This window comes from Haliaeetus leucocephalus, unplaced genomic scaffold (assembly GCF_000737465.1).
Source record: "Haliaeetus leucocephalus isolate CR32 unplaced genomic scaffold, Haliaeetus_leucocephalus-4.0 Scaffold932, whole genome shotgun sequence".
In the NCBI taxonomy this organism is placed as follows: Eukaryota; Metazoa; Chordata; class Aves; order Accipitriformes; family Accipitridae; genus Haliaeetus; species Haliaeetus leucocephalus.
The window spans coordinates 650,220-668,650 of NW_010973368.1; the positions used below are offsets into that span (position 1 = coordinate 650,220).

The following is an 18,431-nucleotide window of genomic DNA, read 5'->3' on the forward strand; positions in this document are numbered from 1 at the left end:
GTTTTAAATATCTAGGTCTTGGTTTTGGAAATATAAAATAACATCTTTGAGAGACCAAAACAAATATATATATCACTGTAATCACAGTTGTTTCTGCAAAGGGGGATAAATGTATGTGTGAGTTGTTCATAAGACAGCTAAATAAATATCTAGGTGCACAAACTAAATTAGGATGTTTTCCTATGTGACTGTCTTCGCAAAATTTGGGTCCAAGCAATAATTTTAAGGCTTCAAATTTAATACCTCATTGAGAGAAAAGATGTGGAGGGAGCACTTCTGCCAGTGCTGTGGTTTCAGTCCCATAATAAATTGGCATAGTGATTTACACAGAGAACAAAAGAAATAGTTTAGAAATTTCTTTCTAATGGAAGTTTAAGTTTTGAAGAACACAGAGACATCTGAAAGGTGAAATTCACAGATTTTTCATGCTTGCAGGTTTTTATAGCCTCTGGTAATGCATGTCCTTACTCTGACATCACATGTATGTGAAAAAATGGATGTAATATTTAAAGATGTCTTTTGACAAAGAAAGTATTTACATCTCCAGAGGTGAGATTTAGCTTTAAAGGATGATGAGCAGGTTCCAGATGTGTTTTTCAGTTGCTGGGCTTTCCTTTCCTTAAGTATTGACAGAGGAAAGGTTTTATCAAGGTCTTTGTGATGTGCTTGTTTATAATGAGTAGACATTAGTAGACCACATCTAAGGGCTTATCGCTTATTGCTGACTAAAGAGAGCATATGGCAGAGAAAAGAAATATATATTTGTCCAAGCAATGTGGCTTGTTAACACTCCCACACTCATAAACTGTGTTTACATGTACTTACAATATTTTGCAAATCCCTTTTCTAATCAGCTAAAAATAAAAGCCAAATAATGATTTTTTTTTCCAATATTGGAGTGTAAGGCAAAGTTGATTTAGAATTTTTTTAACAAAGCAATTAAACTGTATAGAAGATTTTCATAATATTTGTTTTGCTTCAGCATGCATATGTTATTTTCATTTCACAGTGTTAAAAAATTTATTCTTACAAAATGCTTTTTGGTTCATCCACCTGTCTATCCAAGTATAACTGTTATACAACTAGGTTATGCTACAAGCAAGAACAGAGGTCAGAATGACCTATGTCAAATCCCGGTCTAGATCAGATCACAAGGTTTATTTTGACCATAAGATTTTCCTCTGCTTCTATAGGATGAAATCAACATGCAAGTTACAACACCTGCCAATAAACAGTTTGTAAGCAAAAAAGTCTCTGAACTGTTAACCCAGTCCAGCTCCCATTAGAGTAAAAAAGCAGTCTTGCTACTAATTGCATTTAGGAGGCAGATGGAGAAATGCTGGGGAAATCTGTACAGCTCTTGACATACAAAGCTTCTGATGATGCCTGTGATCAGGTATACAGCATTCACCCACCTTTTTATAATGGATAGAAAATAGTATCACTGTCTTCTCTTGCTGTGACATCTAAATGTGCCAGTCTATTCATATAGCAGTATTAGAAAGAAAGAAGACAATTATAGTTTAAAGATGGATTTGGACTGTTGCATACTTTTCAGAAGAAAGCATTTATAAAGAAAACTGCACAGAAGAGCTGCATTTACTTTTGATTTTCAGAATATTCCGAGGAAATTTTTGTTAAATATTTACATCTGGATCCAAGTATTGTCCTTCATAAAACAGTTTATTCTTGCAATTTAGCTTCATTAAAGTCATAATACTGCTTTAGGGTATGATAGACTAGTGCTGTGGGATTGAATTATAAAGAGATTAATTTTAGCTACTGGAGATAATTGACCCTATAATTCCTATCACCCCTAATCCCAGTTCAAATGAACCAGTGTTAAAAGTGGCAATACTCACAGTGTAGACAAGGTCATGACAGCTAGAATTGTTTTTTACTACCAATTAGATTTCCCACTTGGTGCGTTTGACTAATGTTGTCATAGAAAGGGATTTCAGGCATGGAAATACAGTTTCTTTAGAGGCACACAGGCACTGGAACTGATGGGCAGTTTGCTGTACATTTCCCAGTGTACAGAATCAGAATGCAATTGAGGGCTGACCCCTAAAATTTTAATTCAGATGGGGATTTAGAACATGTTTTGATCCATGATAGACCTAGGAACAAGCTAAATAATTTGAATCTGGAAGTAAACTCCCTTAAAATTCAACAACGTTAATATAGGGTGGGTCTAGCAGGTTTGGAACTGTCTCTTGGTGCAATACTACATCTGAGGTGTATTTCAGATGAGAAATCAGAAAAAAAGTGAGGTACTGACTGAATAGAGAGTTGTTCAAAAACAAATCATGTTGTTATTTAGCTGCAAATGACATGGTGGTTTCAAAAAATACAAGGAAGAGATAAACGGATTTTAAGTATGATATATCTTAAAAATTCCCTCAAGTGATAGTGCCAACTTCAAACATATTAGCATGAGGACTCTTACGAAAAAACAACAGAACAACAATACTTTTGCATAGCACGTTCAGTATGAGATGATTTTTCACATTATTACTAGTTATCCATCAGCATTTTTCCAAGCATTTACAGATTTGATTTTTTGCAGTAAGCTGAAACTGCATGATAAAAAGAGACAGATAATGATAAAAAGCAGATGTGTATGCAAGCCTAGCTAGAAGGAGCAAAATATACTATTACTGCCCCTCTTGTGAAGTTAATCCTATTTCTTTTAGCTATTTCTTCATTAGTTAATGAGGTCTTCAGGAAAAAAAAAAAAAAAGAAAAAAGTGTGTTTGAAATGGTGGGTTTGCATCCTTGCCTTTAGGAACTTTTTCAAATATTCATAGAATAGTTTGCCCTTGGAAGGTGCATTAAGTGTGAGTTTAGGCAATAATTACTAAAGATGTGGGTGGTCAGAAACCTGCAAATGAAATGGACAAACACAGCAGCTAATCACTTTCCTCATTCAGATTCACTACACTGGCTGGAGTTGAAATGTAAAATAATGGAGAAAGGAGGTATTTTAATGATTAGGTTAAAAAAAAGAAACAAACTTCAAGGCTTAGATCACGGATCTGCTAGCATGAATTAGATTTGAATTTGGATGCACTTTGTGGTTTGCAGTCTTATTAATGAAAGATTTTCTTCTTTCACTTTCTATTAACAATCAATCTCAGATCAGAAGCAAAGTGTTTGGCTGCTGTCTTTGTGCGATGAGTGTCAGTGGACTTATAACTACATCCCATCTCTGTCACCTCCTCCAGTGCACCTGGTACCAACCAACATCTCTATTGACCTCTGGGTAGTGAGTCGGGGATCACAGTGAAAGGGGCCCCCATCCCCTGGAAGCTTTCTCTTCATGTTGATGTTGTAACACACTCAGGGTGAAACTCTGGTATAGCCCACAACGGCCAGTTCTTACAGCTCTTTTATCCATGAGTACAGGAACTGTGGTTTCCATTTTCAGTTTGATATCTGCCATCAGTGCTGTATTTATATTCTTTTATTGAAAAAAAACCAACCCCTTTCTTTATCCACAGAACTCATGAAGGAATAAAACTGGAAGTAGTGGATTGTTCTTTTCCCAGAGTTTCAACTTACTCCATTTCCGGCAGCATTCTTAGAATTTCAGTCTCCAGGGGTGCAATTGCATCTCCCAGGCATCTTCTGGTGTTATCTTGTGAATAGGGAAAGAAACCATCTGCCCCCAGAGATCCCCATACATACAGAGTGTACTAGGCAAAGGCATTACGTGTCTACGTAAAAAAAAAAAAAGCTTGTTTTCGATGCAAGAAGACCATCCTGCAGCTGAGCTCATTGATCACTTCTCGGCTGTTCCTTCTCAAATTGCCAACCACAAAGAAGAAGTAATTCAAGGCTGTGAGCAGTCTCTCCATGGTGTAGGTGACTAGCAATTCAATTAAATCCATTCTGGAAAAGTTTCAAAACTGCCGATCTCTTTGTCTCATGTACAATTTCCAAATGTTAAAAAATTAATATTTTATTAATTTCTACCTTCATTGTTTCAGTTTTATCTCCCTCTCTCTTTTCTTTTGTTGAATTTCTAGCTTGTTTTTTTCTTCTTTCTTTCTGTAACAACCACCACAACAAAAATCAATACCACAAGGAGTTCTGAGGTTTTTATTTGATGAATGTGAAGCTTTTGCCTGTTATGTTCTTGTCTTCTTTTTTACCATGAGGACATATAGGACATGTTGACAGCCAATATTAATACGCTTAACACTAATACTGGCAGTTACTTAGTACAATTTTTGGCTGTGTTCAGTGGTCAGTAGGGAATAGTAATGCTATCCTTTAAAAGAAACTGATGTCACAGTTGCATCCAGAATTCACTGGGGTTTCTTTTATTGTTTTTATTTTCCAGGTGATTCATATAACAGGCCGGTTACGTCTGAGAGTGTCACTGTCCCACGGACGGACAGTACCCAGCCAAATCATGGGACTTGTTGTCGTTGCTCATGCTTTGCCACCTCCTACAATTAATGAAGTCAGGATTGACTGCCACATGTTTGTCACTCGTGTGAATATGGACCTCAATATCATTTACTGTGAAAATAGGTACAGCTTTTAGCTCCTTTTTTCTTTGTTTTAGCTGTGTGTATTCTTTGTTCCATGGGCTTGGCAAAAAGTTTTGAAATTTATGACTCTTGCAATGCCATCCTGGTGTTGTATGAGAGCATTGAATTCACTCTCATCATCATCACCTTCATTTTCATTACATCTTTAGAGGATAAAGGTAAATTAAAAACTACAGGATATCTTGCTGGAATAGAGGAGGATAGACCAGGAAAGATTCCTCTAAGCTTTCCCTGCTTTTTACAATCTCCCACCATCCCTCTCAGAGGCAAGATTTGGGACTAGACAGACGTTGGTCTGACCTGTATGGCCGTCCTTATGCTCCCCCATCCTCCCCTCCACAAGTCTTTCTGTCTGAAGTTTTAAAGTTTTCCATTTTTGCATTGATTTGCAGATTACAGCACATCGTGCTTAGTGTTTAATGGAACAGAAGCACAGATGGCCTAGATAGTAGGCTAGAGAGGTGGGATCTGTTGCAGTAAGAGGTGGGAAAACCGTAGAATAAAATTGGTTAAGGGCACACTGAGAAAGACAGCAGTGAAATGGGAACAGGTGATGAGGAGCTGGTTGAGGGGGGCTGTGTTCAACGTGGTAGCAACAAGTGGACTAGGAAAGCGGAAGACAGGATTTAAATTCAGCTGTCTACTCCCTGGGGGGGTGGGTGCCGGTAGCATGGAGGGCTCCCCATGAGGGTCTGTTGGGGCAAGGCCTGGCAGTCAGGGCCTGTCCCAGCCCCCAGCCAGGAGCAGGGTAGCTGGGGGCACCAGGGCAGCCTCAGCCCTGGGCATCGGGCACCTGCCTGGGGACGGGCCGAGGCCAGGCCGGGTCGTGGGCTGGGCCTGGCTCAGCAGGGCCCATGGCTGGGCAGGGCCGGGCTGTGGGGAGCTGGAGGCTGGCCCTGCTGTGGCATTGCTGGGGCAGGGGCTGAGGGCCCCGGGGGGCAACGTGGGGTCCTGGGCCGTGGGCGGGGGGAGAGGAGCCTGAGCAGTTGAAATGGGATCCTGGGCTGTGGGCAGGGTGTGGGAAGGCCCACGGGGCTGGTCAAGACCATTAAGGCTTATTGGTGCCCTCAGTGCCCTGAAAAATAAAAACAAATTCTAGGGAACAGGTATTTAGAGCAGGGTGAAGATATCTGAGAAGGAAGATATAAGTAACAAAGAAGTTTGGGTCCATTGGTGGAAGTCTGAGGTATGGGGGGAAGGTTGGAAAGGAAGAAAGAAGGTAATGCAGCCAAAAGAAATTTTGTCAAGGGGACCTATCACCAAAAAGTGGAACAAAGAAGATGACTAATGCAAGCTTTTCATGTGACAGCAGCTGTGGCATATTATAAGTTAAGAGTGGAAGCTCACTGATATGAGCAATCATAATTGCTTAATCATAATGGAATACCTATGATCAGGATAGTGCATGAGTATAAACTTTTATCGAAAGGGATGTACTCAAATGTTTTGTTGAATCAGGGCCTTAAACAATTTAAAATAATCTTGGATTTCAGTTATGAGGTTATCTTTGCTGTTATGTTACTGAACTGCCACAGTAGTATTAAAAATAATATTGCTTGGCTATTAGAGAGAACACTTCATCTAAACTTCCAAAGCATTATCTAAAGAGAATATATTATTCTCATTTTTAAGCTTGGAAAAACTGCCCCGTAGAAAGTGGCTTGCACAAGGTCACAGAGAAAGCTGGTAACAGTATTAAAGTTTGGGCTGAGTTTTTGCCTGTGACTCTACCCAATGAGCATCTAGATTCTGTATAATCTGGCAGCTGGTGAAAGAGCTCTGGGGATTAACAGTATGATCTAGAAGAAACCTTTTGCCTTAGTCTTTGATTTGACTGTGACCTACCTAGGTAATAAGGGAAAGCTGCTACCACTGCAGAGCTCTTCAATGGCCTCGGTGAAATGAGTTGCTGGTATCTGTCCAGTTCCTAATGAACAGATTTCCTTTTAACAAAATCACCTGCACTTACTGTTACCTTCATTGGCAACCTCAATAAAAAAGCCAGGAATCAAATGGATGTGAAAAATGAACTATTCCGTCAGGTCAAGTATGATATGAATTTGTGGGCCGTGTTAGAAAGATTTATACTTCCTCTGCCATCAGTTTGGCATTTTTATGAGCCCTAAATTGTATATGTTTTTTTTTAATTAAACACTTTTCTCAAACTTTCCCTTTACATTCATGTAGCAATAAAACTTTCAAATGCCTGAGAAAGGCATCACTGAAAAAAATGTAAAATGCATTAGACGTGGAGCGCTGATTGGTAATAACATAGAAAGAGCTGATAACACATGGTAAACTATGGTAAGCCAGCTGACTTATGCAAGAAAGTGTTGCTCTTACTAATGTTTTTCATTCATTAAGGTAAAGGCAACATTATAAAGAAACTTCTCCTTGTTTGTGATGGACTTTATCTCATATGCTAGGGTAGAATGCATACGATGGTACTTGAGTTTATGTTGCAATAGTTCCATTTTAAGCCCCTGTGCCAGTGTTTAAAATAGTTTATAAAAAGAGTTTCAAATAGTAGAAACACTTCTGCTGGGGCTAGGAGGTGAACGTTAGCTCACTGAGGCAGTGGGATTTCCACTGATGGAAAGTGGAGTAAGGTTGACAGGACTTGGATTTCATAGCAGGTACAAAGCAGAATATAACTGTAAAAGCTGGAGGAATGGGAAGGACAGAAGAAGGGAAGAAATTAACTGAACAGCTGATTGAAGCTGTCAGATGAATTATCTGGGCATTTGCCAAGGCCATTCTCCAAGTCAGGGAAGTTGGGATCTCTCTTCTGGGACTACAGAAAAGGAGATATGTATCCCATCCTGAATATATGGGCTTGACTCCTGGCACTTGCGGGCAGCTGGGAAATTCTTTGTGGTGCCACAGTAAAGCAAGCACAACATTGATGAAAACAGAGAAAAATGGATCCATGCTGGGGAAGCTGTAAGCACTATTTATGGAGCAATGGGGAGTTGCTGGCAGCTGCAGGGAGTATGAAGCAGAAGCCATGCTACTTAACTGAAATGAATGCTCACAGTGGACCATTGGATCAGCAGGGGTGAGATCAATAGTACTCCTAGTTTTCCAAGTGGTTGCCTGCTTGCAACAGCAGGGAGCAGGAGTGACATTACTCAAGTCTTTGGGTGTATCTTGTTACGTTCCTCTGAATGAAGAGATCTGTATCAGAATCCTGGACTCAGTGCACAAACCAGTCAACAGTTAGCTTCCCTTCGAGACAAGATCCGTTAGCTAGTACACTGGCTATTTCTAGCAATTAATATTTTGAGAGTGTTAAATGGGGATGTATAATTTTGTTGCCTAAAATGTGGTATGTTAATCCATGTGTGTTTTCCAAATATGGGATTCATGTCATCTAAACTTCACCGTCTAGTCTAAAATAGTCTAGAATTTCTTTATTAGTCAGTGGAGTAAGAAAAGCATCTGCAGAGGACAAATCATCTTAGACAATGATAAATAACTAAAAGCAAAATAAAAAGACTGCTGCTAGAGTACAGCATCAGTCTGTATTTTCAGTGTCAACTGGTAGTGATTGGAGACCATCTGGAGAGAGCCTATAGCCCAGTTTAATGTGGAGTGCTATAGCCATATCTGCTAATATATGCCCAAAAGGAAATAACCCAGTGAATATGGCATCTTCCAAATGGAAGAAGTTTGGCCTGTTGGCCATGACAGTGGTTGCCAATAGTTCCTTCAGATATACAGAAACAGCCTTGTGTAGGGAGCCTCAAGCCTACAAATGTGTGCACAATTTGGTCCTAATGCAGCAAAGCACTGTACCATATACCTACCTTTGCATTTCAATCTTGTTAACAGTCCTGTAAAGCAGTGGAACCACTGATCTGCTGAAACATAAGTCTGTGCTTATGTTTTACAGGATCAGGTCTGTGTATTCAGCAGAACTGAGTTCCTACCCATCAACCTGTTTTATTTTGTCAAAGGACTTGGGAGCCACAAGATCTGTCTCCTAAGTATTGCTCTAAGATATACTGTAATATTTCTTGCTTTTCTTCATGCAAATTATTTATTTTCCATCTTTGGTACCTTTGATATAAGCATGAGTGTCCTATTTGACGTAATTTCTTTTGCTTCTGGTTTTGGTGTCATTGCTTGCCAGGGATCATCACTTACATCTGGATATTCTTTCTGTTTCTTCTTCCACTTTTTTCATTAAAAAAAATCCTACGTCCTTCATATGTCTGTTTGAAACAGCTTTTTCTTTATATTATAGAATCATAGAATCATTTAGGTTGGAAAAGACCTTTAAGATCATCAAGTCCAACTGTAAACCTAACCCTGCCAAGTCCACCACTAAACCAGGTCCCTAAGTGCCACATCTACGCATTTTTTAAATATCTCCAGGAATGGTGGCTCAACCTCTTCCCTGGGCAACCTGTTCCAGTGCTTGATAACCCTTTCAGTGAAGAAGTTTTACCTAATATCCAATCTAAACCTCCCCTGGCACAACCTTAAACTTAAGGGATTGTGAATCTGCTTCCACAATTGCCTTGCTGTGTTCATTTTTATCTGTGAAGACTTTACACAACCATGCTGCTGCAGAGAAACAAAATACAGCTGAGTCAGATTTACCAGAGGGGGAAGCAGAATGATCATCTTCCATGTTAGCCCTGTGAACTGTAACACTCGCAGCCTGGGTACATCACAGGGCCGTGGCCTGCCTCGAGATTGCCCCTTTCAACTAGGCTGGGCAGGGTGGGATTTCTTCTCCCGGCCCTTGAAGCAGAGCCACCTCCTAACAGAAAACACAGTTCTTGGGCCAGAGAAGAGACAGCAAATTGTGCCAGTGAGGAGAGTGTAGACATGGGAGGGGGAGAGGCTTGAGTTCTGCTTCCTGCTCCATGGACTGTTTATCCACTTAGTCTAGTATAAAAAGATAATATACAGTCCGGGGGACAGAAACCTTTAAATCTCAGACTCCCTTCCTTATGGTGAGGTTTCTTATCACTGGGCAGAGATCCCAAGTCCTTTGTTTCCTAACCCATAATTCACTGTGCAGCCAAGGTGGAGGAACTCAGCAGGAGGGATAGGAAGTCCCACTGCCACAGTTCCAGGCTTGTCTTTATCTTGGTGAATTGTTTCCTCTCTGAGAAGGTAGGAGAGGTGCTTTTCAACTGTGGTTTGTGATAAGCACTAGACGGGTATCCCCAGCCAGGTATCCCTCATTTGGTTAAGTACTATAACTACTAGGCAGTTGTTTGAAAGTGCACATCCTTCAACATGCTCTGTCATGAAAGTGGGAGAAGGCTGTTGTGTTTTGTGCTAAACTTAATTTGACAATTTTTACTGGCAAATTTGAGCCCACCTGCTTTACCTGTCATGTTTTTCGTGTTTCCTATTTTTCAATTGGGAGAAACCACCAGTGCTCCTGTGGTGCTGTCTAATGCTTCCATTCTCCTTCAGTCTTCCTGGTCTATGCATTCTCCCTGCCTCAGCCACCCAGACAAACACAGCTCTGCTAGTCAGTGCCTCAGTGGCTGTGTTCGCCCCCTCTGCCTGCTGGGAACCCCTCAGACGTATGCAGTTTGGTTTCTGGTTTAGCCTCCCCACTGGCCTCCCTCAGGATCACACTCCAGTTGTTTGAGCTATCTGGTTGTATCAAGACGTTTGGTGTTTCTTACAACTCCCTTAAAAGGATGGCAATTATATCTTACAATTGCAAAGTGGGCTTAACCCCAACCATTGCAGCCTATTTCAAGCCCTAAAATATTATTCTATTTCTAGAAAACAGACATAGTTTAAAATGCTTGTGTGAGCAAGGCATTTTCCAATTGTTTTGTTATTTTCAGTACTGCATTTAAAGACACTGACATCTTGACACTCCATGACAGAAGTTTACACATGCACACAGATATAAGCACGCAGACACAGACACACACACACACAAAGGTCTGCAGAATAGATTTTAAAGTTTCTATGTGCAATAAACAACAAAGTCCCAGTTGAAAGGGCCCAGAGTGAAAGCTGAGCTCCCAAATGAATTAGACTAAAAAAGATAACACCCTGAGGCATCTGTATGTCTCAGCATTTAAATTATATCCCTTGAAATATCAGTTTGGACTTGGTGCCAAGAAATGGTTGAAGAGCTTTTTCATGAATATACCCAATAGAAGACCAATCTGTTGAAATGAAATGTGTCTCTAATCATTTGGTATAAACATAACATGTTTTTACTTTATTATGTAACCTTGAATCATCTTGGTCTTTTAATGAGGATTTTGGATTGTTGCTAATGCTTTACAATTTCATGGAATTATATTGTCTTGGTATTATGCTACAGGGACAATATGCACTAGAACTTAACTTTCCACTTATTTAAATGGATAAAATGATTTCAAGGTTTCTTTAAAAAACATTTTCTTTCTTTTTTTTTTTTCTTTAAGGCTATGTCTTGTTTGTACAGCTATTCTGTTCAAATTACTATAGTGGTGAAAAAACTTTTTAGCAGATTTTACTTTCTGAGTCATTTGACAGTTCTTGTATTCTTTTCCTTCTTGAATTATCGGCTGTATTGTTTTTCCTTTTTAGGATTAGTGATTACATGGATCTGACCCCTGTAGATATCGTAGGAAAGAGATGTTACCACTTCATTCATGCTGAAGATGTGGAAGGCATCAGACATAGTCACTTAGACTGTAAGTGCTTCCATTTTTGTGAAAATATTCTGGTACAACACTTGATTGTTCCTGAACTATTATTTATATTCCATAACTGGGGTCTTCATCTTGCACCTGCTTTTTTTTCATAGGGTTTCATAGAGGGTGGCTCAAATATAACTTTTTGTATTATTTATTTTCAAGTCTTTTTGTAGACATATAAGATTGTTCACATATATGGAAATAAAAAATTATATTTGTATTACCAGAGTTTCCAGCAGCTGTTCATTTACACATGCTATGCATTATTTTACTCCTTCAAAGAGGCTTAGGTGAGAAACTCTCTCCCTAGCACAGAAAATGAACTCCTCTCTTTGTTTTTTATTTCCGAGTCATAACATGGAGGTCAAAAACGGCAGCATATTTGGGATTTCACCAGGTTTCTCAATACAGAACTGAGCTACAGCTCTACCAGTGTTTTAACCACCCTGTGTATTAACATCTAAATGGCCCCCCACTATCTAAGTCCCTGTTATTGCACACAGGTAGTATCTGATCAGGATAAGGAAAACAGAAGTATAAAAATGTTACGAGACACAAACCTTACCAGAGAGCATATGCATATGCCTGTGTATGGGGGAAGGGAGGTTCAGCTTGATTCCTTGTAATTAAACTCTTTGTATTCCTCTTAGTAAAAGCCATAGGGCCTAATTCTTTTCTTGTTGAGATCTGTTGACTTCAGTGATGGTGCTCCTGATTTACCCTGGTGCGAAAAGAGACTTAGGCCCATAATCTCTAATTTATCTCTGCCTGCAGTGAAGCCAGATAAGTCTTTGGAAGTTTCAGTGACTGACTGCGTTTATGATTGACGTGTGTTTTTCTTAATGTAAAAGACTATCTGCAAACTGCCTCTTAAATTCAGCATCCCAGATTTGAACAACTGTGCTCCCCCTGCACCATGTCCTGCTAGCATTTCCTAATAAAAGGGTAGCGACCCAAATACAGCCATGTTTAATTAGTTTTTACAAAACCATATGACTACAGTAGAAGGCAATATAAATCTTCAGTCTGAAAGTACCTTGCTTGATCAGCAAGGGGAGGTAGGAGGATAACTGCAACTGGAAAGCAGAACAGGGACAGCTTCTATGATAATATATGGCAGCCAACAACAGTATCAAGTTCTGTAAAGCTTTCAAATAGTCTCTGAAGTTTCTAGAAGGTAAAGTGCATTTGGCGTAAGAAGGTCAGGTTAGATAAATTTCTGTGGAAAAAAATAAAATCAACTGTCCAAAATTATAAACAAAGTAATTTTGCATCATTTACATTTTGAGCATTTAATATCCAGGAGAATATGTCAGTTGCTCAGAAATGAAGGAACAAATTCAGAAACTTACTTGGTGCTCTTGAAAATGGAAGTCAAAAATGACAAGTTGCACTTCCACTGCACTATCTGACCGAGGAAATAAAAGATATTTATGACTCAGACTTAACATACCACCTGGCAAAGATGAACATCCCATTTGAAAAAGACCTTAATCTTCTGAATGACCACTTCTCTCTGAAATAGAATATGCTTTATGAAACATTCATCTTCTGAAAACTTAGAGACCTATGCAGACAGTGTGAGTGCAGTGTGGTCCAGTGTATAAGCACTGGACTAGGACTCAGGAGACCCTGGAGACAGGAATGACTTCTAGAAAATCGCTTCACCTTACTGTGTTCCTGCTCTCACTGTACGTCCAGTTAAGCTAATTGGACTGCAAGCTTCATAAACTCAAACACTTTCTCCGATTATCAGCATCCAGTACAGTGGGGTTCCAAACTTGGCTGTGTGGCTATAGCATAATTATTCTTGCTAGGCTAATCTTTTTTTCAGTAGATGAGCCTGGTTACATCTTTTATGTATAGTTGTTCTCTTGGCTTATAGGAACAAGATGTTCACAGAATCATTCAGATTGGAAGGGACTCTGGGACATCATCTAGTCCCACCTCATGCTCAAAACAGGATCAACGCTGATTCAAAGCAAATTGTGTAGCACTTTGACTAGTTGATCTTGAAAACCTTCAAGGTCAGACTTTCTACAACTTCTCTCAGTGGCCTGTTCCAATTATCCTTAATAAGGGCTTAATTATCCTCACAGTGATTTTTTTTTTTCCTTCTATCCAGTTGGAATTTCCCTGGTTTGGTTGTGCACCTCATGGCTCCATCTTTGCAGTAACCTCATCACAGGTATGCTGTTAGGTCCCCCTGAAGCCACCTTTTCTTCAGGCTGAACAAGCCTGGTCCCAGAGCCTTTACTCACAGGGCAAGTACTCCAGCCCCTGACTGCCTTGACAGACCTCTGCTAAGCTCACTGAAGTTTATCAATATATGTCCTGTGCTGGGAGCCTAAAATTTTATTCCAGATGCAATCTAAAGAGTGATGAAGGGGAATAATGACTTTCTGTGATCTACTGGCTATACACTTCTTTGTGCAGCCCATAGAGCACACTGCTGATTCATGCTTAGCATACTGTCCACCAGAACTGCAGGTCCTTTTCCGCAAAGCAACAACCCAGCCAGTCAGTCCCCAGCCTGTACCATTGCAGGGAATCAGTCCATCCCAGGTACAGGACTTTGCATTTGTCTTTTCATGTTGTTCAAACTCATGCTCTGGATTAAAGATATTCAAGTTTAAATTAGACTTGGGAACAGCTCAGGAAGTATACCTGCCCATTATAAGTCCTGCAAAAGCTGAAGTGGTTCATATCTTTGCCCAGAGAGATGCTTGACTTTTCTAGCATTTGGAAAAAAACTTTGTAGAAAAAAACAAGAGAAAGAAATTGCAAAATCCCAAAATACTTTATACCAAATTGTCCATCCTAGAAAATCAAATTCAAACCAAACTAGAAAGAGAAAATCCTCCTGGTTTAGTTAAAATAAAATTAGAACTAAAATTGAGGAACTTGCAGACACTGGCTGTAGAAGGTAAAACCCAGCAGATCTGTAGTTCCCCAAAATAGACAATTCAGGAAATTTGCCAGTACAACATACAAAATAATTGCTTGAGAGTACAATGGGGGGAAAAAACCACAATATTATGCAATATTTTGAAGAGGAGCTGGAAGCTAAAGTAATGGTTAGAAAGCCCTATAGAAAAGTAGAAGCAGGACTTGAGAAAGCAGAAAACTGAAAAGGCTGTGTTTTATGGAGGACTGCAGAATGCAGCTAAAAATCTTGATTGATTTTTACAGGAGAGAAAATAATTTTAAAGATTAAAACAAGAAGAAACCCAAATTGCAGTAGTAGATCTAGGGGTAAAAAGAAACACAAATGAAACAGCTACTCTGCCTATTCACTGACAACATACCAGAAAAAAAATGGAAAAAATAAGACCAATACATCCTCTCTTCTCATCCAGGTTATTCAAAGACATCAAAGAGGAAAACAAGCAAAGAAGAGAATGTTGCACTAAATCACACAGAAAAAATCAAGAGGGCTGTTGATGGCTTCAGATCATAGCAGCCCATTAGAAACTGAAAAACAGGCCTTGTTAACACTATCTCAGATAAAAGACAAAAGCAGTTTCAGGAATGTGACCATAACAAGTATAATGGTGAAGGTCTGCAGGACTATAGCAGTGACAACAGTCTTTTGTAAGGGAACTGCTGCCCTAATGAAAGGTCAGTTACAGTCAATAGAACAGCTTTCATTGGCTTCAATGGACATGGGGATTATAACCTAAACCAGCAAATTTATATGGACTAAAATTCTGACCCCAGTGAAGTAAATAGAAAAAATTCCATTAGGTTCAGTGGAGTCAAGATTTCTACTTAGAGATTTATGTTACTTATAGCTTGATGCCCTAGTGGATTAATAAAACAACATTCATACGCTAACTCTACATATGCCTGCATTTATTCCAATTCAATAATACATGGTGGCAATCCCACAAGTTATTGAATTGTCAATTTTTTTCAAACAGAAATAAAAAGTTTAGGGATAGTGTTTCTATCTTGTTTCATTCAAGCTTTCAGTGATCATGCTTTTTCACAAATCTCCCAGACAACTCTTTGTTGTTACAATTCTACCTTGTTAATCTGTTTCCCGTTTTATAATGCTTCATGGTTTCAGAAGTTTGGGAAACTTCTCATTTGTTCATCTTCGCTGTGTTTGTTGAACAAATTGCTTGTAGAATACTGACACATATCACTTATCACAAATCAAGTTTCTCTCACAGAGATTATAGTTAAAATGTTCTCTAGTCTAACAGCCTGTACACCATCCAGCATCATGGCTCAGCTCTTGGCTCAGCTGACACACAGCAACTGGCTAAGCTGCAACAACTTGTGTTTGAATCTGAGCCCTCAAAAATTGCAGGTCTAGCTGTACCCTGGCTCAGATACAGTCCCTAATCCTAGCTATGTGTAACAGAGCTCTTCATTAGGATATGTGGCATGAAAGAGTTGAAGTTGAATGTTCTATGTTTCATAGTTATGCATCTAGAACTAACACCCTAGAAAGACCCCTCATGCCCCCGGTTCTACTTCACCACTTGTAAGAATGGGGAAGGTGAGCAGATCCTCTCTTTTTACTTGCCTCTGCATAGAAACATTGCAGGGCTGAACTGTATGTCAAGCATAGGGCAGTTCATACATTTGCACCAAGCCATGAGTCCCTGCATGGGTAGAACTGCCCTTGTTCCAATGACAAGAAAATTTCCCTGATCTTAAAGCTAGCAGGATACATTTTATGTCAAATCAATATCAGAAATCAAGCAGATTAATAAAATTACTGTTGTATCAGGTCTTAGCACTGTCTGTAGAGCCAGCAAGGGCAATTGACACTCACTGCTCTCTAGAGTACGATGCTGTGCATATGTGCTTCCATTTGGTTGACACTGTTATCATACATCCCTTTTTGATTTAAGAAATACATTTCTTGCTAAGATTGAATGGATATCATATGCTGTAGGAGTATACCTCTTCCATTTAATTGAAAAAATTAATGACCTTCATTGAAAATCAAGTACTTGATGTTACTCTTCAATGAAGGTCATTAAGAAAGCAGCAAGGAAGGATGAAAGTCAGGACCTCTGAAGGCAACCATGAATATACTTTTGGACAAATATAGGACAACGTGCCACTATTTGAAAATTAATATATTGCTTGTAAGAACATTGTCACAAGTATATATTGGTATATAATATGTGCTTTTTCATTTTGGAATCCTAATTGAGGTCTAAATTCAGAAACCTGACACTGACAAAAAAGATACTTGTTGTCCTCAGCTATTGCTTAGAAAATATCATCGTGTTTCTTCAGGATTTGATTTACAACTATAAGAAATACAATTCCTCAGGAACAGTGAGCCAGGGCAGTTCATTTCCCATAAAGCAAAGGTCTCTGATGAGTATGTTTGGTAGCACTCCCTCTGATCTACTTTATCTGGTTTCCAGTGGTTAGAATAATCCAGTCTTTCTGAAAATAAACTATTCCACATTCACCTTTTTCATGGCTCCCCTATTTTTCAAGGGATATTACCCCCTCAGTCTGCTTTTAAATCAGTTATATATTCATGATTTCTTTTATGTATGTTCAGTAGAAAAATTCTATTGCTGTACAAAATATTGCTTAGTGGTTTAGCCTACCAGCTGTAGTTGAACTAACTCTTTTAACTTATGCATATCAGTTATAATTTTTTATTCTCTTAATAACCTCAAACACATGAAAAACAAATAGAATGAGTTGATAATTTCTAACAGTAAAATACACTTCACATATTTTTCTATCATGCTGTGGAATAACTCTGCAATGTCAAGTAGCACACAATTAGTAAAACTGTAGGGGAAAAAAAAGAAGTGTTTTGATCCTGAGGAATTTTTATCCTAATCAGATCGAAATTTCAATGCTCTTGTAGTACTTAATATCTTCAATCACCAAAAAAATCAAACTGATTCCAATGTCAGGTTTTGCATTCTGGGACTGAAATAAAATGCTAAAATATACAAATGAATCTCATGTTTGTACAAGTTTATTATCATCACTAAAAAGCAAGATTGATTCTAAATTAGGCTGATAGAATGTCTGGTGTTCAGCTAATTCTTAAACCAAGCCCGCCTGGCATCCTGATGAGAGTCTAGTGTATCTTGTTTTCAAACTATTGCAGAAGTGTTGGTCTGACCACCTGCACAATCCTCCTCTCTGTCCATACTATGGGTCAGCAAAGATTTCTGCGTTGGAGACTGGCATCCTTATGTCTTTTTGACTGGAGATAGTGGCGATAGAGCAAGATGAGGGAACAGGAGATAAGAAACTAAAAGAAACAGAAGCATAAAAAGAAAACATTGGTTTGATTCATACAAGGAAAAAAGGAGCACAGACTTTGGGTTTAGGCCATGCCTAGTGTTTGTTTTTCTGTCCTAATGGATCTTAAATTATGTGCACCTAAGCAAGAGTGTGTATGTTTGGTGTCTTTTAGCCATGCTCTGAAATCCTGTTGTGTTTGTGCCTGCAAATGTGTCTTTGGATTATGAGAGATGCTGGTCTGTCTAGGTTAGTTTCTTTGTCTGCTTTCTGACTAAAGCCAGTTACTTTAGAAGAAGGGGGGAAACACTCTGCAATAGGCAATTATGTACACCTTGCACCCTTGTTTTCTACATAATACACTATTAACTCATGATTGGTTCGTTCCTTGAAAGGTGAGATTTATACCACTGCTTGCATTTCTGTTTGTGGAGGATGGTTGTTACTATTGTAATATTTGGTATTCTAATTATCCATATAAGTATTCAGATATCATTTTAAATCCCGATAAATTTCTAATCTTCCTGATATTTTGTGGCTGTTTTCCAGGTGCATATCATGTGATATCAGACAAATGGTTTTTGTATGTAAAGTATATAAGAGTTTACCATAAGCATCAGATCTTTTGGATAGTAAACAAACCAGAAAACTCTACAAAGCTAAACCTTTAAGCTATTTAAACCACTAGCTGCTGATCCTAATTGCAGAGTTTTGCCTTCTGTAGCTTAGCAATATACAGTTGTTTTGCAAGATGCCTCAGATAGTTTGTATCAATAACTCTTTAACTTAATTCCTGATGCTATTTCATCTTCAAATTAAATCTAATGCAATACTGATTAGTACGTTCCCATTTCAGTTTGTAGGCTCTCCATTGTAAGTCTTCCACAGCTCACAGTCAGTTGAAATTTACACCTAAACTCTTCTCCTATTTTTACATTAAAAATGCATGTAG

General features: G+C 38.9%; 1 protein-coding gene across 1 annotated transcript in view; it reads left to right on the forward strand.

The window, feature by feature from the left end:
• The window catches only part of NPAS3 (neuronal PAS domain protein 3), a 625,842-nt gene that overhangs the window by 590,279 nt on the left and 17,132 nt on the right, over window positions 1-18,431 (forward strand). The window contains exons 8-9 of the mRNA XM_010583986.1: window positions 4,349-4,542; window positions 11,127-11,233. Coding sequence (XP_010582288.1) covers window positions 4,349-4,542; window positions 11,127-11,233 — 301 coding nt within the window. The remainder of the gene's footprint in view (window positions 1-4,348; window positions 4,543-11,126; window positions 11,234-18,431) is intronic.